General features: G+C 43.2%; 1 protein-coding gene across 9 annotated transcripts in view; it reads left to right on the forward strand.

Moving 5' to 3' along the window:
• LOC139268074 (ERI1 exoribonuclease 3-like) overlaps positions 1-26856 on the forward strand; it is a 535481-nt gene that overhangs the window by 51577 nt on the left and 457048 nt on the right. For all 9 annotated transcript variants that reach the window (XM_070886065.1, XM_070886072.1, XM_070886073.1 and 6 more), the window contains exons 3-4: positions 6569-6685; positions 21424-21483. In XM_070886065.1, coding sequence (XP_070742166.1) covers positions 6569-6685; positions 21424-21483 — 177 coding nt within the window. The remainder of the gene's footprint in view (positions 1-6568; positions 6686-21423; positions 21484-26856) is intronic.

The raw sequence follows: 26856 nt of genomic DNA on the forward strand, positions 1-26856 counted from the left end.
GTCAAAACACCTACTTGAATAATGGTAACTTTTGGCAAGGCATCAGTGGATGACCAACACCTGGGGCTGTTTTCCTTAGAACCAAGAAAATTATGGCTGTTTTGATCAAGATGCTTAAAATTATGAATGGATGGGTCCGTAGATAGAAACAGACAGTTTCCAGTGGTTGAGGGGTCTAGAACAAGGAAACATAGATATAAGATTACATCGAAGAAATTTAGGACAGAAAGCAGGAGAACCTTTTCTGCAGAGTTGTGAGGCTGTGGAATGTACTACAGGTACTAGAATTAGTGATTGAAGCAGAGACCATGTCAACATTTAAGAATAAGTTATATAGGTTGCTGAAGGAAAGGGGGATATATGCATGTGAGGAACAGAACGGGCCCATAGGTTTAATACTCCTGCTCCTATGGAACATAAGCACCAATATGAACTGGTTGGGCCATGCTGCCTGTTTGTGTTGAGGTTTCCATGTAATTCCATATATCCCATCAAAGGTTAATGTCTTTAGAAGAGGACAGGAAAAAATTTGGTGAGAAAAATAAAATAAAAATACTTGGTTAATGAGTAATGGATTGCCAATTAACCTGCAAAACCCTTCTATTACCCCCAAATGTGTATTCAAACTGAAACAATAATGTCTGTACAATTATAAGTGCAAAAATCTATGTACATTGTGGATTTATTCAAAGGTAAGTGAAATAATTGCATAAATATCATCATGATAATAGGAATGTGGGAATGATGAGAAGGTGAGGAGGTAATGGAAAGTGAAGGGATAGGGGCCACAATGGGAGTGAAGGGCTGAGGGGAACAATAGAGCTGGGGCAAGGAGATGGGAAGCGAGCCACTGAGGGCTAGAGTCACCTTTTTCCATCACCTGGCACTGGAAGATGTAGCCTGCAACCCTCAGCAGCTCCCCTTCCTGCTGCACCAAAGTATCCACTGCCTCCCAGCTGAAAATAAAGACAGAAAGAGAAGCCAAAAGGATTATTATTCCTCCTGACACCACATTAAAACCATAGGTCGCTGCTGGCCATGACTCACTTCCCCCCACCTTTGCTGCCTACCACCCTTTCCTGATTTCTGCCTCCCATCCTCTCCCCAATTGCTGCGTTCTCCCCTCCCGGTTGCCCCTTCCCTCCTAATCACTTCCACAACCTAGTGGCAATGCAGTAACCCAAAATTCAAATGTCCCAGCAGTTTACTGGCAGCCTTCACGGCAGGAAGAGCAGTGCAAGGAAGGTAGTGCAGGGGTCCCCTGCGGTCATCCCTCTGCAAAACAGATACACCGTTTTGAGTACTGTTGAGGGGGATGACTCATCAGGGGAGGGCAGCAGCAGCCAAGTTCATGGCACCGTGGCTGGCTCTGCTGCACAGGAGGGCAGAAAAAAGAGTGGGAGAGCAATAGTGATAGGGGATTCGATTGCAAGGGGAATAGATAGGCGTTTCTGCGACCGCAACCGAGACTCCAGGATGGTATGTTGCCTCCCTGGTGCAAGGGTCAAGGATGTCTCGGAGCAGGTGCAGGACATTCTGAAAAGGGAGGGTGAACAGCCAGTTGTCGTGGTGCACATTGGTACCAACGACATAGGTAAAAAAAGGGATGAGGTCCTACGAGACGAATTTAAGGAGCTAGGAGCTAAATTAAAACGTAGGACCTCAAAAGTAGTAATCTCAGGATTGCTACCAGTGCCACGTGCTAGTCAGAGTAGGAATCGCAGGATAGCTCAGATGAATACGTGACTTGAGCAGTGGTGCAGCAGGGAGGGATTCAAATTCCTGGGGCATTGGAACCGGTTCTGGGGGAGGTGGGACCAGTACAAACCGGACGGTCTGCACCTGGGCAGGACTGGAACCAATGTCCTAGGGGGAGTGTTTGCTAGTGCTGTTGGGGAGGAGTTAAACTAATATGGCAGGGGGATGGGAACCTATGCAGGGAGACAGAGGGAAACAAAAAGGAGACAAAAGCAAAAGACAGAAAGGAGATGAGTAAAAGTGGAGGGCAGAGAAACCCAAGGCAAAAAACAAAAAGGGCCACTGAATATATCGGGGCTGCAGGAGGGGTCAAAACTAAAAATCATAGTTTAAAAACTAGTATTAAAACACTCTACCTAAACGCACGCAGCATTCGAAATAAAGTAAATGAGTTGACGGCACAAATCATTACAAATGGGTATGATTTGGTGGCCATTACAGAAACGTGGTTGCAGGGTGGCCAAGACTGGGAATTAAACATACAGGGGTATCTGACGATTCGGAAAGATAGACAAGAAGGGAAAGGAGGTGGGGTAGCTCTGTTAATAAAGGATGATATCAGGGCAGTTGTGAGAGACGATATTGGCTCTCATGAACAAAATGTTGAATCATTGTGGGTGGAGATTAGAGATAGTAATGGGAAAAATTCACTGGTGGGCGTAGTTTATAGGCCCCCAAATAATAACTTCGGTGGGGCGGGCAATAATCAAGGGAATAATGGAGGCATGTGAAAAAGGAACAGCAGTAATCATGGGGGATTTTAACCTACATATTGATTGGTCAAATCAAATCGCACGGGGTAGCCTGGAGGAGAAATTCATAGAATGCATACAGGATTGTTCCTTCGAACAGTATGATACAGAACCTACAAGGGAGCAAGCTATCTTAGATCTGGTCCTGTGTAATGAGACAGGAATAATAAACGATCTCCTGGTAAAAGATCCTCTCGGAATGAGTATGGTTGAATTTGTAATACAGATTGAGGGTGAGGAAGTAGTGTCTCAAACGAACGTACTATGCTTAAACAAAGGGGACTACAGTAGGATGAGGGCAGAGTTGGCTAAAGTAGACTGGAAACACAGACTAAACGGTGGCACAATTGAGGAACAGTGGAGGACTTTTAAGGAGCTCTTTCACAGTGCTCATCAAAAATATATTCCAGTGAAAAAGAAGGGCGATAAGACAAGGGATAACCAGCCGTGGATAACCAAGGAAATAAAGGAGAGTATCAAATTAAAAACCAATGCGTATAAGGTGGCCGAGGTTAGTGGGAAACTAGAAGATTGGGAACATTTTAAACGACAGCAAAGAATGACTTAAGAAAGGAAAGATAGATTACAAAGGTAAACTTGCGCAAAACATAAAAACAGATAGTAAAAGCTTTTACAGATTTATAAAACAGAAAAGAATGACTAAAGTAAATGTTGGTCCCTTAGAAGATGAGAAGGGGGATTTAATAATGGGAAATGTGGAAATGGCTCAGACCTTAAATAATTATTTTGCTTCGGTCTTCACAGTGGAAGACACAAAAACCATGCCAAAAATTGCTGGTCACAGGAATGTGGGAAGGGAGGACCTTGAGACAATCACTATCACTAGGGGGGTAGTGCTGGACAGGCTAATGGGACTCAAGGTAGACAAGTCCCCTGCTCCTGATGAAATGCATCCCAGGGTATTAAAAGAGATGGCAGAAGTTATAGCAGATGCATTCGTTATAATCTACCAAAATTCTCTGGACTCTGGGGAGGTACCAGCGGATTGGAAAGCAGCTAATGTAACGCCTCTGTTTAAAAAAGGGGGCAGACAAAAGGCAGGTAACTATAGGCCGGTTAGTTTAACATCTGTAGTGGGGAAAATGCTTGCAGCTATCATTAAGGAAGAAATAGCGGGACATCTAGATAGGAATAGTGCAATCAAGCAGACGCAACATGGATTCATGAAGGGGAAATCATGTTTAACTAATTTACTGGAATTCTTTGAGGATATAACGAGCATGGTGGATAGAGGTGTACCGATGGATTGGTGTGTTTAGATTTCCAAAAGGCATTCGATAAGGTGCCACACAAAAGGTTACTGCAGAAGATAAAGGTACGCGGAGTCAGAGGAAATGTATTAGCATGGATAGAGAATTGGCTGGCTAACAGAAAGCAGAGAGTCGGGATAAATGGGTCCTTTTCGGGTTGGAAATCGGTGGTTAGTGGTGTGCCACAGGGATCGGTGCTGGGACCACAACTGTTTACAATATACATAGATGATCTGGAAGAGGGGACAGAGTGTAGTGTAACAAAATTTGCAGATGACACAAAGATTAGTGGGAAAGCAGGTTGTGTAGAGGACACAGAGAGGCTGCAAAGAGATTTGGATAGGTTAAGCGAATGGGCTAAGGTTTGGCAGATGGAATACAATGTCGGAAAGTGTGAAGAGACCTTGGGGAAAAAAAACAGTAAAAGGGAATATTATTTGAATGGGGAGAAATTACAACATGCTGCGGTGCAGAGCGACCTGGGGGTCCTTGTGCATGAATACCAAAAAGTTAGTTTGCAGGTGCAGCAAGTAATCAGGAAGGCAAATGGAATGTTGGCCTTCACTGCGAGAGGGATGGAGTACAAAAGCAGGGAGGTCCTGCTACAACTGTATCGGGTATTGGTGAGGCCGCACCTGGAGTACTGCGTGCAGTTTTGGTCACCTTACTTAAGGAAGGATATACTAGCTTTGGAGGGGGTACAGAGACGATTCACTAGGCTGATTCCGGAGATGAGGGGGTTACCTTATGATGATAGATTGAGTAGACTGGGTCTTTACTCGTTGGAATTCAGAAGGATGAGGGGTGATCTTATAGAAACATTTAAAATAATGAAAGGGATAGACAAGATAGAGGCAGAGAGGTTGTTTCCACTGGTCGGGGAGACTAGAACGAGGGGGCACAGCCTCAAAATATGGGGGAGCTAATTTAAAATCGAGTTGAGAAGGAATTTCTTCTCCCAGAGGGTTGTGAATCTGTGGAATTCTCTGCCCAAGGAAGCGGTTGAGGCTAGCTCATTGAATGTATTCAAGTCACAGATAGATAGATTTTTAACCAATAAGGGAATTAAGGGTTACGGGGGGCGGGCGGGTAAGTGGAGCTGAGTCCACGGCCAGATCAGCCATGATCTTGTTGAATGGCGGAGCAGGCTCAAGGGGCTAGATGACCTACTCCTGTTCCTAATTCTTATGTTCTTATTAAATGAGTCAAAGTTGGGCAGCAGTAACGTTGCAAGGACACCCTCAAAGCCTCCCTGATAAAGTGCGACATCCCCATTGATACCTGGGAGTCCCTGGTCAAAGATCGCCCAAAGTGGAGACAGTGCATCCGGGAGGGCGCTGAGCACCTCGAGTCTCAACACCGAGAGTGTGCAGAAATCAAGCGCAGACAGCGGAAAGAGCGTGCGGCAAACCAGTCCCACCCACCCCTTCTCTCAACGACTATCTGTCCCACCTGTGACAGAGTTTGTGGCTCTCGTATTGGACTGTTCAGTCACCAAAGAACTCACTTCAGCAGTGGAAGCAAGTCTTCCTCGATTCCAAGGGACTGCCTATGATGATGATGATGGTATGATCTGCCCGAGGCCAAATATCAGGTGGACTTTGGGCCTACCCATTCTGGTGTCTGGATCATTTCCTGTGCCCAGTTCGCACTGGCCTGCCTATTTTCTGTCTCCTATCTCCCAACCAATTACCAACCCATGTCACAAGGTTACCTCCAATTCATTGCTTTTTCATTTTTGCCAATAACTCTTGTGTAGCACCTTACTAAGTGCCTTTCGGAAGTCCATATAGTCAATATCCATAGACATTTCCTTATGCAGCATGTTCGTGACCTCCTCAAAAATGTCAATTACATTATTCAGACATCATATAGCCGTCCCAAATCCATGCTGACTTTGATCAGCTGATACTTAGTCAAGTGCTTACTCACTCTATCCCTGATGCTGATTCCAGTAACTTCCACACAGCTGATGTTAAAAACTGACATCTGTAGTTTCCTGGTTTCTCCATCTATCCTTTCTTAAGTAATTGCAATTTTCCAATCCAAAAGCACAATTCCAGAATCTGGAGAGCTTTGGAAAATTATGACTGACGCACCTGCCGTTTCCTCACGTATTTACTTTAATACCGGAGGGTGGAAACTCAGGTCCTTGAGGTTTGTCTATCTTAAGTCCCATTACTTTCTCTCTCAACATTTTTAACTTTTATTAAATCCACTAGTTTCCTCTTCTTGAATATTTGTAGGTTCCCTTTTACTGCTGGAAGCCTACCAACTCAAGAAGTCCCAACCTGTGCAGCTGGCTTTTCAATGCAAAAACCGTGCATGCTGTGTTTTGAATGGCCCACATGGCTCCTTTAAGGGACCTTGCGGCGCCAATAATAATTAGAGGGAACATTGGTCCCAACACCACCACCTTGGGACAACTAGAGATGGGCAATAAATACAACTTTGCCAGAGTCCTTCACATCCTGAGAAAAATATAATTTTTAAAGCAAGCACTTTGTATCTGTGACTCTTTGAAATGCTATGGACTCATGCTAGATATATGATTTCTAATTATCAATTAGTCTAAAGAATGTGGAAAAAAAACTAAATTTAACTCGGAAGGAACATTATAAAAACACGATTTATTTCTGTAAAATGCTTGTATTAATATATTTATCATTGAAGGCAGGACCTAGGTACATGAACCTAATAAAAATCCTGTGCTTTATGCAGCTATCCAAAGGACAAGAAATTAATCTGTTTGTTTTATTTGTCATTTCTTTACCCCCCCCCACCCAGGAAATTATAGAATTCCCAATCCTAAAATTACACGGCAGGACACTGGAGATTGAATCTGTGTTTCATACGTTTGTTCAACCAGTTGTACATGCAGAGCTGACATGTTTTTGCACAGAGGTAAGGATTTAATAAAGTAACCAGAATCCCTGTACTTTCACCTTGCATGCAATCTACCTTTATTAATGCAAAAATATCATCTGCAAAATGTTATATTGAGACTCATGATTGTTCTGTTTTTTCATATATAATTGCATTTATCAAACATTACATACGTTGACTAATATTCATTAGATAACAGATGTTGACTTTTTCCAATTTAATGTGGGGAGGAGAGCAGTATTTCAAAATACATTTCAGTGAAACGTTTGAGATGCAGGTTTATTGCTGAGAAACTGCTTGGGAGTACCACATGTTCGGGGTGTTAGCTGAGATAATCTAAATGATCTTAGATGATGGTTTAGTGATCTCTGGTCGCGATGTGTTAATTGCTACAGTGACCCTCAGTTTTGGAATAAAATAAGTTTGGTTCACCTTGCAGGGCTTTTGCTTCAGCTGTTTGACCAGCTGATTTGTGTGAATCAATTGAACTTCACTCCTCTGGAGGCTGTTGTTTAGTTGATAAATAATTGCGAAGGTTCGTCTGAGAATTGATACAGCAACCTCCAAAGGGGTTCACTAGAGATACAGTACATTGCTGCATCCTACAATTTTGGGGATTTATCACTTTCATTTGACTTTTCTCTTTTTAAATCAGAATGCAGACTCTTTCTCCCTCTGCCCCCCCCCCCCCCATTGAAGACCATACACGGGTAGCTAGGTTTTAGAAGGTTATGTGCAGACATTATGAAGTAGAGTTTCCACTGCAGGCGCAATCGGAAAAGTGTGCCCAAAATGCGCTTGAAATTGCACTGGTTAGATTACAGTTCAAGTTTCCTCTAAAATTAAATTACACAATCACAAACGTAAACTCTTCCATGAAGCAGAAGCAAATTGGGCAGTGCAATGAAAAATCATTGTTTTTTTTTTACGTTCCATTAAAAAGTATTCCACGATCTGTTTGAGTGGTAACCCAGTACAGATTTATCAATACAGCTGAAAATGGGTTTTGCACCAAAATTAAGCATTTTTAGTAAGGGTGTCCAGTCCTTCACCTTTGAGTAACCTGATTTAAAATCACTGAAAATTACATTAAAAGAAGCTATGCTGAACCATTTAATAGTTTCATTGGTGCACACTAGTCAGTTTCAGAGTAAATTAAATATTTTTGATATGAAAAAACTTTTAAAGCGTGATTAAGAAAATGAGCCTAAATTGGTGGAATCTTGCAATTTCGAACTGGGAACATGCCAGTGGGCGGGGCCTCATTCAGGCGAATTGAACCTTGAACCAGCAGTTAAGATCATGGAATAAAAGAGCGTAAGTGGCTTTGGGCGTAACTCACTTACATTATAAATTCCCCTTCTATTGCACTGGAATCTGGGCGCAAAACTAGCAGAAACTTACCCCAAATGTATTTTTGAGTGACTTATAACATACGTTTCGTTTGACGAATCTCACTTGTATCTCGGATAGAACTTTTAACTATAATTACGTTTCAGAAAGAACCAGTTGAAAAGTTATGCTACAATGATGTTTTGATTCTAGTTAAAACTTAATGAAGCACTAAAACAATGGAAGGTATTTTTCATAAAAATATTTCAATTCGCTGCTCTGGAATTTAAGTCTTGTGTCTCCTTTCACTCATCCTGTTCCCTTCAGTACTGCCTGCTTTCTGTCTTGCACAAGCGCACACGTACATTATGGGCTGGATTTTGCTGTAGAAATAATGGTGAGGAGAACAGCGCTCACTATTATTAAAGTGTAAATTGGACAGCAACTTCCAGTGACCGCACATGTACAGTTTAAATGGGGAAATCTGCTAGTTGTTTTCCGAGTTGCCCTGATCTCTCTCTCTCGTTATCTCTTCTCATTAAACCCCTCACTGATGCCCATGTCTCTCCTTTCTCACTATTCTGGACTGTTGCTTATCTATGAGCTCACTTCTCTCAGTGCATCCTCCAAGTGATGCTCAGTGTGGAAGAGTACTGATTCGTCAATGGTGTGGGGGGAATTTAGAAGTTAATCACAAGGAGGATACTTTGACGTGTTTGACCTGAAACCATGAGACTTCACAGGGTCCGAAGTCAATATTGAGGACTCCCAGGGCCACCCCCATCCAATTTTATATATCACTGTGTCCCCATCAACCTGGCAATAGGACAGGACAGGCCTGGAGATGATGTTGGAGGAGTCTGAGATGTTGACTGAAGGGTATGATTCTGAGAGTACAACTATGCCAGTTTTTTGACTAGTCGGTGGAACAACAATCCCAATTTGTGAACCAATCTCCAGATAATGAGGAAGGCTTTACAGAGTCATTTGGACATAGATTGCTTAAGTCTCAGCTAAATATGATGCCTGAATAATTGCCAATATGTCTGTGTGATTGTTTCCTTCCTATGTTCCTACAGATCACTAGTAACAGGAGTAGATCATTTAACCCCTCGAACCTGTTCTGCCATTCAATGAGATCATGGCTGATCTGTGACCTAACTCCACATACCCATCTTTGCCCCATATCCTTTGATACCTTTGGTTAACAAAAATCTATCAATCTCAGATTTAAAACCATATAGCGATTGTTTAGAACACAGAGGCTTGTGAGACCACTTCGGACAGCATTAAGAGTCAGTGACTTATTGTGAAACTTGAGTTATGAGTAGGCCAGACCAGGTAAAGGTGGCAGGCTCCCTTCTCGGAAGGTTTAGTGTATAGTTGGAATTCCAGTTAGACACTATTAGAAAAAATTCTAAGGCCACAAAATCCCCCTCTTACCACCGACATTTATGACCAGTTTTGGCAGAAAAATGGCCGCTGCTTCGATTCCGGCGTAGGCTACTGCATTCACCATTTTGGGCAGGTCGGTCGTGTTGCAGAAGAATGCAAATGAGACAGATTGTGATGTCAATCAGCAAATAATGCTGATTTGATGCACGACCTGCTATTTTTTTATGTTGCTGCTCAACTGTATGCCCTCTCCAAAGCATGCACAGTTGAATGTGCATTCAGCTGCACGAGGGACTGCTCACCAGCAATATTTAACGGGATCATCAACAGCTTTCAGGTAACTTGATTTTTTGATTTCTACTGGCTCTATGTGAAACTGTTTGGAGCTTTCTAGAGTTATTTAAAGTTGGTGCGGTGACAAGTGGAGAGGGCCTTGCTTCTGAATTCAAAGGTTCTGGTCAGACCAACTGCTCCCAGTCATGGTGGGGCTCTAATTGCAATCCCCCTCATGCTGCAGCATGACGGGGAGGTGGAGCAGAAGCAGCACAGGCGAGCTGCTAGCAGAGGGAGGAGGAGGGGCAAGAGGCCTTACGCACCTCGGGATTTCAGGGAGCACTTCTCTTACCTGCACTTAAGCCAGGAGCAGTGTACTCTGAGGGTTCACTTCACCAAGGAGGTGATCACAAAACTCTACTACCTCTTGAAACCAGACCAGCAGGGTGACAACGGCACTGCCAGTGGCCCTCAAGGTGACCATGGCCCTGCAAGATGGGTTTGCTCACATACTGTCCTGTATTTCAGAAAGCAACTCATTGTTTGATGCACTATGCAAGTACATTATGTCTTTTCTTTCAAAACCTGGCAGCAACTATGGGCCCAAGTTTATTCAGGAGTTGCTCAGGTTTTTTTGGAGCAACTAGATTTTTTTGGAATATCTTAAAAATCGCAATTCTGCCCATTTAATTTGCTCCAGTGTAAGTGAGTTAGTTAAGTTTTTTTTTTATTTCGTTTTTTTTTTCAAAAGGGGGCATTACCAGCCACTTATGCCTGTTTTGGCCATTTAAGCAAGTTTAGATAGCTAAAAGTTACGCCAAACTAACTTAGGCCAACATATGTGGCCACTTGTGTCCGCAAAGAAAATCCTTGCGGTGAGTTAAGAAATCAGCGCAGGGGGTAGCCAGAGATGGCGGTGGGGAGGGGAGAATTGAGAAGACCTTGCAAAGCACTAAACACCTTTGCAACAACATTAAAGAAGCATAAGTACATTTAAAGCACCAAGCACTAAACAAAGCAGTACATTTAAAGCACTAAACAAAGCACAAAAATAAGCATTCAATAACAAATAAAAAATACAAGGAAGCTGAGAGAACCTGCACCGAGCACCAAGACTTACAAAGCACTAAACAACTAGATTAAAAATGGATTGGTAAACTAGCAAATACATCATAGCAAGTCCTGTAAATAAGAGTTTCAGCCAAACTATTTTACAGAATTCCTTTTGAAAGCAGATGAAGAGTAAACTTGGATGTAAATCAAACAAGAATTTAGGCCCACATAATCAATCAATCAATCAATAAATAAATAAACAAATAAAAAATACAAGTCCTACCTTCAGCAAAGCTTTACTGCAGAAAAACACTAGCAGCTGGGTACTGTTGCACAGAGTCTGTAGCAAGCTCTGCACACTCAGGCTGCCGATGAGGGAGCCCATTCGGCCAGGGCTAGGGGCGGCGTGCTTCGGGCCCCTCCCACACAGCCTGCAGCACACGCACACAGATTCTGGGGGCAAGGAGCTACTGCACGCGCATGTGCAGAGGTCCCGGCACTGTTTTCAGCGCCGGGACCTGGCTCCGCCCCCCCCACGACCTACGAAATTCCAAGTAGCGGGGAGAATACCGAGAAGTTTTCGGCGCCGTTTTTCATCCACAAAGTCAGTGCACCTCAGGTAGGTGTGCCATTTTAACCGGAGGGGCAAACTTGGGTCCTATATGTTTTGGGCACTGCTTTTAAAACTGGCATAGTTTATAGTGGGAAAAATGAAGTCTGCTGTGTTTTGTTTAACTTAAAGAAATCCATTGCTTATAGTAGTTATTAGGAGCTGAATCATGTATTGACTTAGTTCATATTTAGTATTCTAAACAAGATGTTGGTTTCAGAATTCTAGCTTTGTGAATAGATGGATTAAATTAAAACTTTAAGCTCCAAGCACACTAATATCTAGTTCGTAGTATTAGTTCACTTTTATCATTTCATCTGCAAAATAAAAACAAACTTAATGCACTTTCACCTGAAAACAGACATTAATTATTTTTTTTAGAGATCAGTAGCAATTTTGTCTTCAGATGATGCTTCTTGCTGCTGACTAAATTTGAATATAAATGTCAGGGAATTGTTTCTAAATTTAATCCTCCTTTCTCAGCAGTGTGCAGGATCACAACTACTTCTATTCATTTTCCATTAATTCACTGTCAAAAACCTGTAGAAGGAAATCTAAGAAAAAAATCCTACGCTGACTTTTCGAGTTTCCCTCATTGATTTCAACAAGCAATATAAACTATATGAAGGATCTTTGGATGGATGGACTGGACATCCCACTCACACATCACTCCTATCCTTGCTGACCTACAATTGGTTCCTGGTCTCTCAATGCTTTTCAGCGTAGTGTTTAAATTCCTTTGTGGCCTTGTGATACCCTATCTCAGAAATCTCCTCCAGCCCTACAAAACCTCAGAACGCTGTGTTTTTCTGACTAACCTCTTGTGCATCCCCACCCCCCCCCCCTAATGCCCCAGAATTGACGGCTGTGCCTTTAACCAGCTAGGCCCTAGAGTTCCATTCCTAAACCTCTCCAGCTTACTCTCCTCCTTTTAAGACCCCCTTAAAACTCATCTCTTTCACCAAGCTTTTAGTCACCCCTTTTAATATCTATTTGATTGATTGTCCGTTTTGTCTAATTACACTTTGGTGAAGTGCCATGGGAAATTTTTCAACATTAAAGGTGCTGTATAAAGGCAAGTTGTTGTTTCTGCACCAGAATGGGAGTTGTAAATCCACTGGTGAGCACCCTAGTTTCTAGCTACAAACTGCCTGTTTGTGGCAAGGAATATTGTGCTGGAAATGGGAGAACTTTCTCTCAATATACTTTGAGGTAACCACTCTGAATTTATATTTAACAGTAACAAAAGTGAGATTGGTGCCAAGATAGTAGTTTTGTGGATGAGCAAGTCACTATCAATGTTTTAACATGATTCAGCAATCCATCCTGATAGTAAAACTGTTTTTCCGTGTTGTGATAATCATGTGCTTGGTATGCTAAAAATACAACAACAAAATCTTTATTTGGACAACATAGAGGCAGAATAAATTGTATTCTACAATATTATAGTTATTAATAAATCCTAGTACTTTTTTTCTTCTAAAATGATTATCATACCATCATGAAATCCTGTCATGACATTCCTAATTGGCTTCAAAGTGATGAATTTCTGCACTGTTCTAGGGGGAAAAAAATCTGGCAGAATTTAACTGCATTTACACTTCACATTGAGGAACCTCCACGCTTTGATAGAAGTCCACTTTACTGCCTGACTGACCCTCCACCCCATTCTGAAGAGCATTCGCAACACTGGATGTGTCTCAAAACTCATCAATCAAATTACAATATCAGTGTTAAGCTCATAGGTTGAGACAAAGCAGTCTCGGAGTCTCATTTTTTTAGTTATATTATTTTTTTCAATTATGCTGTCTTGCCTAATGATATTTAATGCCTAATAGCTCAAGTATTTTATCAATTAAAAAAAAAATCTACACAAAACATACACAAATATTGTCAACAATTTTGAATGAAACATTTCTATCATTCTGCGATATTGTGATGTACCAAATTGATTTATATTGAATCTTGAAAGACATAATGCATATTTTACAAAATAAAAACAATTTTAGTTTCCCAGAATGTAAACTTGTTTGAATTTTCTCAACTAATTAAGGCTAGTGTAGAAATGTAAGTCGGCAAAAAAGACATGTATTTGTGCTCAACAGAGTAGAACTTTTTGTTAATGAGAAATGTTGTTTTGTAACTCTAATGGAAAATATAACTTGTAATGCCATTTTAACTGGTGTAACCTTTCAGTGCTTACTTCACAAACAGAATATATTATTCCACCTGTCATGTGATACCACAGTACCATTAACTATGTGAGCATGCAGTGCGAAATACAGTCAGCTGTTAGCATGTCAGCACTCTGTAAAGCAATGCATTTTAAGTTATTGCTCCGGAATTTGCAGTGGGTAATAACAGCGAACGAACAGCAATCGCTGTTATTACCTCTTTGAAACTGATCGCAACTTCAGGATGTAGTGCATGCGCATCCTAATGTGGAAATCCTAAAGCTGCGGTCAGTCATTCACTGCTCTGACACTGTCCCCACCGCCCCCTTCCTTCTGATAGCCGGCAATCGGTGAAATCATGGAAACTGACAAACTTTGGTTCATCCGCAATAATACCGCTGTTAAATATCACATTAAAAGTTAGACCCTTTTGGATTAGGTGTAACTGGAATGTTAACAGTTTATTGCCTGCTAAACAAAGGTTATGACACTGAAAAACTAATTTTAATTTTGTGGATTGTCAAATTTATCCATGAATAAAAATTACAATTTTTAAGAAACATAAAAAAATATATATTTTTTTTCAAGTTTGTTCCTCTTTATTTTAGCCTTTTCCCCATGCAAGAGCCCCAATCTTTGTTTTGCGCTCTCTAGCATTTAAAAAAAGTTGGAATCAAAGGAACTTACCCACTTCCAGGTTTGCTGCCTGAGAATTCTGCATTTTGATTGGCTACTGTGACAGCTTGTTGCCGTCACAGCAGCTCACGTTAGGGATTCCCCATTTAACTTGCGTTGATTTCAATTACGCGTAGGAAAAGCCGAACTCCTCGCCACTGAGAATCGCGACTTGTTGGCCTAGAAATTCAGGGGTTTAGAGCTGCCCGTTACCGCCAGAGTCGGCCAAAAAAATGACGGCTGCCGTTCTTCCGTCAGCTGGTGGCCACTGTTTTCAGATGGCCAGCAACGCTGCCGATAACGCCGATCTATTATTTAAAGGCTTCTGCTCATAACACTTGCTCACAGTCAGGGGGCTCTACTGGCAGTCCCCCTTGTGCTTGAGTATCTTTGGGAGAGGAAGCGGGGGGAGAAGATGCGCACAGAGGGAGGAGGAGGAGGGCCAAGAGGACTCTCGACAGGAGGCCTTACCCACCTAGGGTCTTCCAACAGCACTTCTCCTACCTCTACTTAAGCAAGGATCAGTGTATTAGGAGGCTACGCTTCACCAAGGAGGTGGTCACAGGACTCTGCCACCTCCTGCAGCCTGAGAGCAGGGTGACCAGGGCTCTCCCAGTGGCAGTCAAGGTCACTGTGGCCCTCAATTTCTTCGCCAGTGGATCCTTCCAATCTGCAACAGGAGACATAGCTAACATCTCTGTTTGCCGTCCTGCATCTGGTGGGGGGGCGGGGGCACGTGTCACTGAGGCTCTCTATACCAGGAGAAGGAACTACATTGTCTTTTCTCTGAGCTGACAGACAAGAATGAGCACGTATGTGGCTTTGCCTGGATCGCGGGCTTCCCCATGGTGCAGGACGCCATCGACTGCACCCATGAAGCTCTGCGGGTGCCCTATAACAATCCTGAGATCTTAGTAACCGCAAAGGCTACCACTCATTTAATGTGCAGTTGGTATGCTACCACGCCCAGCGCTTCCTGATGGTCAATGCTGCTATCCTGGTGGTAACCATGGTATCTACATACTGTGCCAGAAATCTTCCAGTCACCACAGCAAACTTGAGGATCGCTGTTTGGAGACGAGGGCTATCCGCTCTGCACCTGGCTCATGACTGTCCTCCGCAATCCCAACACTCATGCCCAGTCCTCAAAAATTGAGAGCAGACCATTGGGCTACTGAAGCAATGGTTCTGCTGCCTTGACCACTCAAGAGGATTCCTCCATTACCCGCTTGAGCGGGTGTTCCAATTCGTGGTGATCTGCTGCATGCTTCACAACTTGACCATCATGAGGGCACAGTCCTTGCCACCAGAGATTGCGAGACCACCTCAGAAGAGCAGGAAGATGAAGAGGAGGAAGGGAGGAGGCAGGCAGCAGATCCCCATTCTGGATGGGCTCTCCATGAGTGCCCCATCAGACTTTGATTCCAATGAATGAAACCCCAGATCCCCGTGGCTCACCACATCCTCAACATACCATCCCTCTGTCACAGAATCCCTTAGTGCCTGTTGTTCGGGTGCCCTTTCCTGTCCTTGTGCTCCCCCAGTGGCTGTAGCATGGCTGGTGGAAGGCTGCTGAGTTTCCATGGGAGAAACTTTAGATGGCCTTGCAGGACGACGTCGAGCAACTGTGGACCTAGAATGGCTGGCTGTCGACTACACCACCTCGGCATGGGCGGCGGCTGACTGGCAGTGGCAAGGGCAGTGGCAGAGGTGGGAACAGGAATACTGTCACAGAGGACAGCAGGATCCTGCTCCACTGAACTACTGCCACTCACCTAGGTGGCGCCTCAACATTCCTAGCAATCTGTTGGAGCACAGATTGCTGGGCTACTGTGACACCCTGCAAGCCCCAATCGACAGTGGGAAAACCCAGCCACGCTGGCAACAGTCTGAGCATGAGAGGCATCAAGCTGAGATTGCATGACTGCTTCGCTAAGACAGTGGGTCGCTTCCACTTGTGCTGCAATGGCAGCCGCAACATCCTGTATCACATGCACCATCATGTCTTGGGTCGACACGGTCTCTTCGGGAGTTTTCTATCATTTCCAACTTGCAAATCCTCGGCTCCGAGCTCCGTGCAATGTTGAAGGCGGACTCCTCAGTTCTCCTGGACATTGCCAAGAGGCTCTCTGACAAGCTTGCCATTGCACCTAGCAGTTCGGTCTGCTCCTACGAAGTGCTCCCCCAGTGGCTGCAGCATAGTTGCTGGAAGCCTGCTGAAGGTTGCCCCATCGAGTTCCTCATTTAAGTCGTGCAGCAGAACTCGCGCACAAACTCGCCCTCCGGCGAGCTCGCCCCTGAGCTACCTTTTATCCCTGGCCTTGCTGCAGCCTGCTCATGCCCGGTGCCTCACCCTGTGCAGATTTAGCCTCTAAACTACACGCATTGCCAGTTTCTGAGGTGGTATCTACGAGTGACCGATGCAGTGACGCTCTGTCTCCTTCTCTCCCCTTGCTCTCGTGCATTGCCTCGTGGACAGGCTGCTTGGATGCTTGTTGTTGATTATCTGAAAGCAGAAAGGCACGAGAGTTGGGTTATGGTGAGGGGAGGGAGGAAGCAAGATATGCAAGCATACAGCATCAGCAGCTTGAAAATGAGAAGCGATTGTGGGACGTGAGAAGAATTAGGAATGACCATACCGTTGTTTTCCCCAAGGGGTTCATCTTGCCGGTTACCACGGCCTGATCTGCCACCCAGTTATGTCCAGCACACTCTCCTCCAGTTGGCTGAGGTCGTGGATGTCAGCTTACTCCCAGCCTGTCTGCTGCAGCTCCCTTTGGTTATGTGCGATCTTGGCCTGAAAGAGTGTGTGTGTGGTGCAATGTGTTTGGGTGGTGTGCCTGCGAGAGTTGAATAGCTGTCAATGTGTGCAAGGTGTGAAATGTGGGTGTGAGTGTTGCAGCAGTGGTAAGGTTGTGAGGGTGAAGTAAAGCTGCGATTGTGAATGGTGATAGGTAGAGATTGTTGGGAGAGTGCTGGGGGTGTGGTTCATTGAGTAATGGTGCAGATAGTGGGATTTGGCATTTGCTGAAGCCTTCACTCACCTTGACTTGCTGTGTGAGGTCGTAAAACTTCTTTCGCCACTGAATGGCCGACCTTGCCACCACAGCTATGGCCGTGACGTGGGCAGCTATCTCCTGCCATAGCCTTCGTGAGGTGTGTGGCGAGGGCTTCCTTCCAGTCTATGGGAAGGGGACAGCCTTTCTCCTTTCCATGGCCACGACCAGTGTCTCCAAAGCTGCGTCAGAAAATCTCCGGGCTTCCTCCCTTTTAGGACGCTCCTCTGTGGCTTTGCAGTATCCTCCTCTTGCAGTTACAGTTCTGAGTTGCTTGACAGTGAGGTGCTGTAGCATCAATGCACCTCCTCTTTAAGTATTGAATAAAACCTGTGCCACACATGACTGGGAATTAGACGGGATCAGATATTGGCCCATCTGTTGAGTGTTAAGGCAATGAGCAGTTTTAACGCTGAAATCAAGACTATAATCATGTTAATGAGGACTGTGCACGAATTTTGCTTGCTCCCTGACCATTTTGAGGTGGCGCAGCTTAATATCGTTGGGCCTGAACAGTGCCCGTTTCGTGGCCATATCCAATTTCTAGGCCATAAAGTCTTCAGGGTGTCTCAAAGCACTTCATAACCAATAAATAATTTTTGAAGTGCAGTTGTCATTTTGGCAAATGTGGCAGCCAATTACACACAGCAAGATGGCACAAGCAACAAATGAGATGACTGCCCAGTTCATTTGTCTTTATTTTTTGGTCATGTTGGTTGAGAGGAATGCACCCTTACCTTAAAATCAAAAACATTCCTGATGCACCAAACTTCCATTTTAGAAAACACCCATCTTTGTGGGTGTCTGGGTGATATTACCAATTAGTGATCAATTATGAATGGTTTTCTGATGTAGACATGCCCACTAAGTATTAGGTTGATATTGCACAAAGTAAGTTACTTTAAGATTTTAACAGCTAGCAGAGAGGACACTAACGTCCCAAACACTTTGGCTAGTTTTGAACCCAGCTTCCAGGGTTGAAAGGAGTGTATTCAAATCTGTTAATGTTAATATTTCTCAATTACTTTGATGAATCTAAGGTGAAATTAAGTGTGTATTGCAAACTAGATGGTGTCTACTCTTCTAGCAGTGTATGGATATCTGTTGAATTACTTCTAATTATTGCATAATGTTCCTTTTCTTTAGACCAGAATGGCAAACAGAAACTGTTTCTTGAAATAGTTTTCTTAGTTAGCAGTTATTAACCCTGCAGGGACAGTAGATCATTTAGTTAAACTGTGCCCTTGAGCAGCTTGCTATTTGTTTTAAGGAGTGATTTTTGTTATCAAAGAAGAATGAGCTGTTCACCAAGGATTTGTGCTTTATTTTAATAGAAAACTGTTTTTCTGTTTCAAAATATTTTATCTTTTTTCAAGTAATTACTTTGTATAAATATTAGCTTATACCAATCTTACAAAACAAGACTCTGCTACTATAGAATCTTGATGGCCGCCTTTTATCTAACTATTTTGATGCTTAGAATAGGTTAAAGTCTGACTGAAAGATTAAATGAATGATAACTTTCAAAAAATAGATTTGTCTTGCACTTTCTTTCCCTTCTTTCCTCCTCTCTCCCATTACAGGAATACTTAGGCTTCAGATGTCCTTGTAGCTGCTATAGAGATTAACCAATTAGTTGATATTGGCTTCTCTCTGCCCAAATAATCAGGATCGATTGCACACCAATATGGTGGGTATATTGGGCCACATATCGCGGTTTCTATGGCAGAGGACCCGCACATGATGAAATCTGCCACTTGTGAACTGTCAATTTCTTTTCAATTCCAACGCATCCACGGGAGAAGGGCCTTCGTGGATGGAGATTTCGCCCAGCGAATGTCCTTCAAAGTCTTACGCCTGGTAAAAGCAGGTGTAAAACCTGCTTTTACCAGCGTAACAGTTTTAAAAGATAGAAAAATAAAAATTTTAGCAATAACTTTGATATTAAAACCCTGACCATTAAGGTAAGTTTATTTTTACCCCTATTAAAACATGTTTAAAAAATAGATTTATTTGTCTAAAATATTTAATTCAATTCAATTTCAATTACATTTTAAATATGTGAAGTGTTTTTCTTATGTATTTAAAATGTTTGTGTTTTGGGAGGTATCCCCATTCGTAGAAATGGTGATCTCCATACAAATGGAACTCACCAGTACTGTGAATGGGGATACCCCATTTTCATTGGTTGGTCCGGTCCACGCGATCCCAAGCTTCACATATGCTGCTGAAATATATAGGCCTCTGCGCTGGGCTGCGCATGGAGGCCTCGTAGCGCAAGTGTTCGTTCCTCTGGGACCACAGGTACATTCGTAAATATTTTTGTGATCGGAGGCATCCGCCTGCAAGAAGCCTCCGACCGCAATTTTAGGGCCATTGTGTTTAATCAGAGTTTAAGTCGGAATATAACACACGAGTTACACAGCAAAAACATACGACTGTGACAAACAGCTGGTACCGGTCCCCGATCGGACAGATGGCTGGCGGCGCGAACAGTTCCCTGGATTATGGCCTCTCTTCCTCTTGTCTAGAACCTCCAAGAGTGTTAACTTAGGTCAGCATAGGTCCACTCTCGGAAGAGCATTAGACTAGAGCAGCCCAACTGTTGTATGACTCGCCCCTTCGCTGTCTGTGCTAAAAAATCTCTCTAGGTCTTTTATTCTCTTTTTAGGGGTGGGCCTCGGATGGAATATTGACGAGACCTTTTAATCTATAGAGGGTCCCCTAAAAACTCAGTACCCAATAGCATGTCGAGTTCTTTTTTTCTCAATTCTTGAATGAAAGCCCTCCCCTAAAGGGGTGTCATGTTCTTTGCCAATTTGTCTTTTTTGTTTATACTTTCTGAAGGTTCCCCCTTTGGAATTCATGTTATCTGCCTTGTCCTTATTCTCCCAAGTTTGGAGTCAGACATGCCATTCTCGGCCTTCAGCTGTTCGTAGCTGCTTGTTATTAGTTATTTATGTTCACACTGTTCAATTAGCTTTAGCTATGCAAAACAAACTATTTTATTCCAGACTGTTTCTGACACTGTTGTTAATTCTATAATTAAAAGGGGAGACGATTTGAATAGTACAATTAAGATGCAGCATTAATTGGTGTAATGGATGGTTGGCTCGAAGCATTGCCCCACAATTTGCTGGAATGCTGCATCTCGCCGCGAGCGGCGTGAATTGGATATTATTTCCTGACCCTTCAGATCGTATTATTTTTGCGCCGCAAGTTACTGAAAATGCAAGTTGAGCATTTGGGACCTCATGAATGTCTGATCCAATGGTCTATCTCCTTAACCAATGAAATTTAAGGATAGAGAATGAAACCAAGAGAACGATGGAAAAGGAAATAAAGTGAATTAGAGTCAAATTAGATACAGAAAGAGAAATAAAGAGCGGGAAAGAAAGATTGGATGAAGAGAGTGTGAAAAAGGAAAAGTAAGAAAAATGTTTTAAAAAACTCTAGGAAAAATTTACCACCTGCAGGAGTGAGACTCCGCAGTTCCTTTCTGGGCCTCCAAGTTTGCGTGGAAGGTTAGAACTATAAATCGCGTCATTATCAAAGTCCTTGCAACATGAAATACCAGCCCCAAATAGCTGCAGCAAGATTCCTTCATGGTACAAATCCAGGAATTTCTTGACACTCATGAGGAGATTGATGGCCGCTTCCATTTTTGCACAGCCAACTGCAGAATAGTGCAAATTGTCCAGCAATTTGTGAAGATTCTCAACTAATTACGTACCTCTTCGTCACCATAAATGGCTGGGTTTTTTATGCACTAGGTGCCATGAAAGATCCAAAATCTAATTCAGATCACTAAGGGGTCCTATTGCACCCTCAAGTTATGATGTCTAATTAGGAAATATGTGCATACTCCTGAGTATAAGATGTTCAGACTGCTTACAGGAGTGACAAGCACTGCTCTGTCAGAGAGATTATCTAAGGCAGACTCTTAACTTTTAACAACCAGGTTCAGCCTGAGGCCTGTGGGTTGAACACTCTGCTCTGGATCATAATAATTTTGATTTCGAATTCCTTTGATAATTCAAGGAGGGGATTGTCTTTATAAAGTTTTTGTCAAACCTATTGCAATTATAGTATTGTTACTAATGCTCAAAGTACTCAGAATCTTCAGCCATGTAATCTTAACTGTAACTTAATCTGTTTGTAACTGCGTTTCTTATTTTCCATCTGTAGCTTACAGGGATTGTGCAGTCCATGGTGGATGGGAAACCAACATTACAGCAAGCCCTTCAGGTGAATAAGATGACGTCTAGCACTAGAAGTTGTTTTGAACTGTCTCTTTTGACCTCAATAATCTATCTGTAATTTTGGCTGATCAGAGTGAGCTTTTAAAAAAAAAAATCTAAATGAATGCGTTGGGCAGTATACTGAACTGGTGATCTTTTCATTTGGCCCTGCTAAAACTGCCCATTTCCATACAGTTACCAATTGATTTGGAATGTTCATTAGAAAAGAGAAGGTTCAGTGCTTCCCTAATATTGAATTAGGTTAGAATGCGTAGACTAGCCCTAGTGTTTTAGTAAGATTGTAAATCAAATCAAGTATTGACTTAATTTTATAGTTTTAAGTTTTCAGTTTTTCCATATACACTCACTTGTTTCTTAAATCATATTTTTTTAATGAAACTGATGAAAAGCCACAGTCGTCCAGTAGGTTATAGCATGTGCTGCAAAACAAACCCATTGTGGCATCCAGCATTTTCAGCTATCAAAGACGGCTATTCCTGGCTGTTCCAGGAGTTGAGCCTGTCTGGAAACACTTATACCCTTAAGTCTAGCTCAATGTGCAATTTTGGAACAACAGTCATACGAGGATCAATACCACGGTAACTTTTATGCTAATTTGAACCATTGCCAACTTTAATCTATAATGAGCTGGATAGAAACATAGAAAATAGGTGCAGGAGCAGGCCATTCGAGTCTGCATCGCCATTCAATATAATCATGGCTGATCATGCAACTTTAGTACCCCACTCCCGCCTTCTCTCCATACCCCCTGATCCCCTTAGCCGTAAGGGCCACATCTAACTCCCTCTTGAATATATATAACGAACTGGACTCAACAACATTCTGTGGTAGAGAATTCCATAGGTTCACCACTCTCTGGGTGAAAAAGTTTCTCATCTCAGACCTATATGACTTACCCCTTATCCTTAGACTGTGACCCCTGGTTCTGGACTTCCCCAACACCGGGAACATTCTTCCTGCATCTAACCTGTCTAGTCCCGTCATAATTTTATATGTTTCTATGAGAACTCCTCTCATTCTTTTAAATTCCAGTGAGTATAAGCCCAGCTGATCCAGTCTTTCTTTATATGTCAGTCCTGCCATCCCGGGAATTAGTGTCTCTTTAACCTTCACTGCACTCCCTCAATAGCAAGCACGTCCTTCCTCAGATTAGGAGACCAAAACTGCACACAATACTCAAGGTGTGGTCTCACCAAGACCCTGTACAACTGCAGTAAGACCTCCCTGTTCCTATACTCAAATCCTCTCGCCATTTGCTTTCTTTACTGCCTGCTGTACCTGTATGCCTACCTTCAGTGACTGATGTACCATGACACCCAGGTCTCGTTGCACCTCCCCTTTTACTAATCTGTCACCATTCAGATAATCTGCCTTCCTGTTTTTGCCACCACAGTGGATAACCTCACATTTATCCACATTATACTGCATCTGCCATGCATTTGCCCATTCACCTAACCTGTCCAAGTCACCCTGCAGCCTCTTAGCATCCTCCTCACAGCTCACACTGCCACCCAGCTTAGTGTCATCTGCAAACTTGGAGATATTACATCCAATTCCTTCATCTAAATCATTAATGTATATTGTAAATAGCTGGGGTCCCAGCACTGAACCTTGCGGCACCCCACTTGTCACTGCCTGCCATTCTGAAAAGGATCAGTTTATTCCCACTCTTTGCTTCCTGTATGCCAACCAATTCTCTATCCACGTCAATACATTATCCCCAATACCATGTGCCTTAATTTTGCACATTAATCTCTTGTGTGGGACCTTGTCAAAAGCCTTTTGGATATTATGGGCTGTTCTCTGTCTCTTCTATGGGATAGATGGGTGCCATTCTTTGTCACCTATCTTTGCCCTCTCAACTCCAAGGGGTGCAGACGTCAGTGTACAGGTGCAATGTCCCAAATATGGAATTCCGAAAACTGGACATTTTGCGCATAGCTGATGGAGTCGTCCAGAATCCGGAATTATTGTCCAAAACAATGGACATTTTGAGGCAAAACGCAAAATCCGGCACAGATTCGGTCGAGGGTTCCAGATTTCAGACTTGATTTTCTTGTCTGAACTCTGGAAAAAAAAAAAACCGAAATGGATTCAGTCCCAAGGATTCCGGACGTTGTACCTGTAACTGGCGCACAACTGGTTTGGCTATGCATTGCCATATCTGGCTTAATCACATCAAACACTACCGTGTCTTGCTCTCCTGTGGGGAAAAAAAACACTCACTACTTCAGATAATCCTAAAAAGCAGCAATAATCCCTGGCTTTTCCCTCGCTACCAACCATCTCCTTAAACCTCTCTCCCTTGCCCCCCCACCCACCCTCCTTCACTTCCAACAACAATTGCGATGAGTTTATGGACTTCTTTGTCACTAAGATTGAGGCCATCCATTTAGCTGCCTCTGTCTCATCTCCTTTCCTGGAGATGACCATAACCATCCACCAAGATTCATCCTTGCCCTCGCCATGAACCTTCATTTTCCTCTAGTTTCTATCCTGTCTCTCCTAATGTCCTCTCCGAACTGATCTTGTCCATGAGACACACATTCTGCTCCCTTGACTGCATTCCAACTAAGTGCTGACCACCCAAATTCCCTTCCTGGCCTCCATGCTAGCTAACATTGTAAATAGTTCTCTCTCCTCAGCTACTATACCACTCCTTTTCAAAACCATCATCATCACTTATCTCCTAAAAGAAATGACACGTTGATCTCTCAGATCTTGTGAACTACTGCCCCAACTCCAACCCAACTTTCCTCTCTAAATTCCTTGAATATGTTGTGGGCTCCCAAATCTGTGCCCAACTTTCCCTCACCTCCATGTTTGAATCGCTCCAATCAGGTTTACACCACTCTTTCAGCCTTGATCAAAGTCACAAATTACTTATTTATAGCTGTGACCATGGTGCACTTTCCCTCCTTGTCCTCCTCGACCTCGATGTAGCTTTTGACAAGGTCGATCACACTATCTTCCTTCAATGCTTTCTTTCAATTCCTCTCCTCCATTCTCCAGTTGAGTGGGACTGCTCTCGTTTGGTCCCACTCTTGCCTATTCAATTGTAGCCAGAGCATCTCAAGTAATGGCTTCTCTTCCTGCCCCTGCATCATTACCTCTGGAGAGTCCAATTACTTATTCTTTGCCCCATCCTTTTCCTGATCCCCATGCTGCTCCTTGGTGAAATCATTGAAGACATGGGGTCAGCTTCCACAAGTATAATGATGACACCCAGCATATCTCTCTCCCACCTCTCTCAACCTCTCTAATGCCTCTGTGTTGTCAGCCATCTGGTCCTGGATGAGCCGCAGTTTTCTTCAGTTAAATATTGGGAAGACCAAAGCCATTGTCTTCGGTTCCTAACACAAATCTATTCCATCCACCTCCTCGGCCACTGCCTTGGGTTGTAACCTCGGCTTCCTATTTGACCCCAAGCTGATCTTCCAACCCCATGTTTTCTTCTTCACAAGGACCATCTATTTCCATCTCCATGACATCATCTGCTGCTGAAACCTTCATCCATGCCTTGTCACCTCCAGAGCTGACTATTACAAAGATCTCCTGGCCAGCCTTCCATCTTCCAGCCTCCATAAACTCCAGCTCATCCAAAGCTCTGCTGCCCGTATCCTATTCAGCGCCAAGTCCCTCTCATCCATCACTCCTGTACTCACGGACTTTGAGTGGCCCCTGGTCCAACAGTGCTTAAAATCTCAAATTCTCATCCTTTTTGTTTAAATTCCTTTCTGACCTCACCCCTCCGTATATCTGCTAACCCTTCTCCAGCCCCAAACTATCCGAAAACTGAAAATACTGTGTTCCTCCATCTCTGGCCTTTTGTGCTTCCCCCACTCTTTTACTCCTCCCTTATGATGCGGCCATGCCTTCAGTCGTATAGGCCCCACTCTGGAATTCCTTCACTAAATTCCTCCCTCTCCTCCTTTTATTCAAACGATAAATCACTGTCCTAATATCTCCTCCTTTGGCTTGGCATCGACTTTTGTCTGTTTTACACTTCTGTGAAGTGCCTTGAGAGATTTCTCTACATTCAGAACGCTATATGAAGGCAAAATGTAAAGAATTTAGGAGAATTTTCTTTACACAGAGAATGGTGTGAATGTGGAGTGGTTGAAGAAGATAGCATTGACACATTTAAGGGGAAGCTTGATGCATACATGAAGGAGGAGGTAATGAAGGAATATGACGACAGAGTGAGAAGAGATAATTCGAATGGAAGGAGGCTTATGTGGAGTAGAACACCAGCATATGGGAACCTATGCAGGGAGACAGAGGGAAATAGAAGGAGGGCAGAAGCAAAAGATAGAAAGGAGAATAGTGAAAGTGGAGGGCAGAGAAACCCAAGGCAAAAAGCCAAAAGGGCCACATTACAGCAAGATTCAAAAGGGGCAAAGTGTGTTAAAAAGACAAGCCTGAAGGCTCTGTGCCTCATTGCGAGGAGTATTTGGAATAAGGTGGATGAATTAACTGCGCAGTTAGCAGTTAACGGATATGATGTGATTGGCATCACGGAGACATGGCTCCAGGGTGACCAAGGCTGGGAACTCAACATTCAAGGGTATTCAGCAATTAGGAAGGATAGACAAAGGAAAAGGAGGCAGGGTGGCGTTGCTGGTTAAAGAGGAAATCAATGCAATTGTAAGGAAGGACATTAGCCTGGGTGATGTGGAATCGGTATGGGTGGAGCTGCGGAATTCCAAAGGGCAGAAAACGCTAGTGGGAGTTGCGTATAGACCACCAAATAGTAGTAGTGAGGTTGGGGACAACATCAAACAAGAAATAAGGGATGTGTGCAATAAAGGTACAGTAGTAATCATGGGCGACTTTAATCTACATATAGATTGGGCTAACCTAACTGATAGCAATGCGGTGGAAGAAGATTTCCTGGAGTGTATTAGGGATGGTTTTCTAAACCAATATGTCGAGGAATCAACCAGGGAGCTGGCCATCCTCGACTGGGTGATGTGTAATGAGAAGGGACTAATTAGCAATCTTGTTGTGCGAGGCCCTTTGGGGAAAAGTGGCCATAATATGGTAGAATTCCTTATTAAGATGAAGAGTGACACAGTTAATTCGGAAACTAGGGTCCTGAACTTAAGGAACGGTAACTTCGATGGTATGAGGTGTGAATTGGCTAGAATAGACTGGCATAGGATACTTAAAGGGTTGACGGTGGATAAGCAATGGCAAACATTTAAAGATCACATGGATGAACTTCAGCAATTGTACATCCCTGTCTGGAGTAAAAATAAAACTGGGAAGGTGGCTCAACCATGGCTAACAAGAGAAATTAAGGATAATGTTAAAACCAAGGAAGAGGCATATAAATTGGCTAGAAAAAGCAACAAAC

This window comes from Pristiophorus japonicus, chromosome 8 (genome assembly GCF_044704955.1).
Source record: "Pristiophorus japonicus isolate sPriJap1 chromosome 8, sPriJap1.hap1, whole genome shotgun sequence".
Lineage (NCBI taxonomy): Eukaryota > Metazoa > Chordata > Chondrichthyes > Pristiophoridae > Pristiophorus > Pristiophorus japonicus.